Source organism: Nestor notabilis, unplaced genomic scaffold (assembly GCF_000696875.1).
Source record: "Nestor notabilis isolate BGI_N333 unplaced genomic scaffold, ASM69687v1 scaffold16832, whole genome shotgun sequence".
Lineage (NCBI taxonomy): Eukaryota > Metazoa > Chordata > Aves > Psittaciformes > Psittacidae > Nestor > Nestor notabilis.
This window is the reverse complement of record NW_009918875.1, coordinates 10,328-12,783: the sequence shown is the minus strand read 5'-3', so window position 1 is coordinate 12,783 and position 2,456 is coordinate 10,328. Positions and strand designations below refer to the sequence as shown.

The window sequence follows — 2,456 nt, the reverse complement described above, 5'->3', positions numbered from 1 at the left end:
GCCTGCCAGTGCTGCAGGGCTGGGATCATGCTGGCTGCTAGCCCCCAGGCAGGTAGGATGGAGGCCATGTGGCACAGGATCTTGGTCCTCTCAGCCCCACAGGTTTGCATCGCCCCGGTGCCCAAGGCACAGCAGCTCCAGGAGGTGCTGGCAGGGTTGCCTGTGCTGCTGGAATGCCAGGTTTCCCCCCCAGATGCCCCTGTCCACTGGCTGAAGGATGGCAAGGCTGTGGTCCTGACCGAAGTCCTGGCCACCCATTCAGAGGGGTGCTTGCAGAGGCTGCACATCTCGACAGCCACACTGTCTGACTCAGGGATATACACCTGCAATGCTGGGGATGGTGCCGCCAGCTTCAGGGTGACTGTGAGAGGTAAGCTGCCTGGGGGGTGCCTGTCCTCATGTGCGGCTCACCCAGTACCGTGGCTGAGCCCCTCTATGTGTCTCCCAGCAGAAGCACCAGTGAAGATTATCAGCTCCAACAAGGAGGCCCCCCATGCCTACATGACTGGGCAGCGTGTGGAGCTGTGGTGCCAGCTGTCCCGCCCGGTGGCCCCAGTGCGCTGGTACAAGGGTGGGGAGGAGGTGGAGGCAGGCGCGAGCCAGGGGTTGGAGCAGGAGGGACTGCGGTGGCAGCTGGTGCTGCCCTGTGCCCGGCCACAGGACACAGGGGAGTTTGTCTGCGATGCTGGGGATGTGTCTGTCTCCTACCACGTCTCCGTGGCAGGTTGGTGGCACAGCAGGGGTGTCCTGGGAAGGGCAGCACTGCCCTGGCTCTGTGCCGTGGGGTCCCAGCCCTGATTCCTGCCCTCAGCATTGCAGAGGAGGGGCTGCAGCTGCCTTACCCAGGGACTGGTGGGTGTCCCCCTTCAGCTATGATGGGTTGGCACCATGGGCCCACTGCCTGTGTCCTTGAACAGCTCCTGTCCCTTTGCACCGGGGCAGGAGGCTGTAGCACCCACTCAGCCCTACAGGGACACAAGTGACATTAAGTAGGGACAACAGAGCCAGTGAGAAGGTCTCACACCCTTCTTCCGCATCCCTGGCAGAGCCACCAGTGAGGATCCTGCACCCTCTGCAGCGCTCGCTGGAGCTGCTGGTGCAGGCACTGGAGCGTGTGGAGCTGCGATGTGAGCTCTCTGTGCCACATGCTCCTGTGCGATGGTTCAAGGATGGGCTGGAGGTGGACGAGACTGATAACCTGCTACTGGTGGTGGAGGGAGCCTGGCGCTGCCTCCTCATCCCCAGGAGCAGTGTGGAGGACACGGGCGAGTACATCTGTGAGAGCAAGGATGAGGCCGTCTCCTTCGATGTCAAAGTGTCAGGTCAGTGGGGACCTGGGAGCAGGGAGGCACTGATAGGGCTCTGGCCACAGGGTCTTTCCCAGCCTGGCCAAGGGGGACTGGCTCCTCTATGGTGATGAAGCTGGTGGGTGCCCACACCCTAGGCCACCCAGCATGGATGCTTGCCTGGGGGTGGCAGCAGAGGTGTCCCTGGGGTCACTTTGTCCCCGCACTGCTTTGCATCACAGCACACACATCACACTTTGCATCACATCACCATCCTTGCAGAGCCACCAGTGAGGATCCTGCAGCCCCACAGACCTGTCCCTGTCGTGATGGTGTCCCAGGGAGAGACGGTGGCACTGCGCTGTGAGCTGTCCCGTGCGGATGCACACGTGTACTGGGCCAAGGAGGGCATCAGGCTGGAGGCTGGAGGCAGCCTGGTCCTGGAGGAGGACGGTGCTCGTCGCCGCCTGCTAATTCCCATGGCCCAGGCTGAGCACTCTGGAAAATACATCTGCAATGCCACTGACGACACAGTGACCTTCACTGTCCAAGTGTTAGGTGAGTAAGAGGCTGGGGGGGAGCCTGGTGGATGGTGCTGGGTGAATAGACTCTGGAGCCCCCTGCTTTGTTGGTGTTGGGCACTGCAGACCCACTAGTCAGAATCCTGGAGAGGGATGCCCTTCCAACGCAACGGCATTGCCGAGCCATGGAGGACCTGGTGCTGGAGGTGCACCTCTCACATGCCCATGGGGAGGTGAAATGGTACAAGGATGGGGAGAAGCTGCAGGACACAGGACGTGTGCGGTTGGAGGAGGATGGGGCACGACGCTTTCTCATTGTCCTGGGTACCACGGGCAGGGATGCAGGGGAGTATCTCTGCGACACCGGTGATGACAGCATCGTCTTCACTGTCAATGTGGAAGGTGATCAGGAGGTCCCATGGGGGTGGTCGGTGTGGCAGGGACTGAGGTGGGTCCCTGGCTGCTACCAGGCTGGTGCGGGGCTGGGCTGGTGGTAGTGAGCACGGGGAGGCTGCTGGGGTAATACAGGGAGGGGGGGCTCTAGAAACCCTGCGCTGCCCAGCTGCAGCCAGAGGACATCCGGACAGGATCCAGACATTGCAGCAGCCAGCACAGGCTGGTGCTCCTGTGGGGACCGCACGTCTTTCCC

The 2,456-nt window shown here is 62.1% G+C and overlaps 1 protein-coding gene across 1 annotated transcript in view; it reads left to right on the top strand.

The window, feature by feature from the left end:
• The window catches only part of OBSL1 (obscurin-like 1), a 15,038-nt gene that overhangs the window by 7,457 nt on the left and 5,125 nt on the right, over positions 1–2,456 (top strand). The window contains 4 exon segments of the mRNA XM_010009961.1: positions 452–724; positions 1,047–1,322; positions 1,569–1,844; positions 1,934–2,220. Of these exon segments, the coding sequence (XP_010008263.1) occupies positions 452–724; positions 1,047–1,322; positions 1,569–1,844; positions 1,934–2,220 (1,112 nt within the window).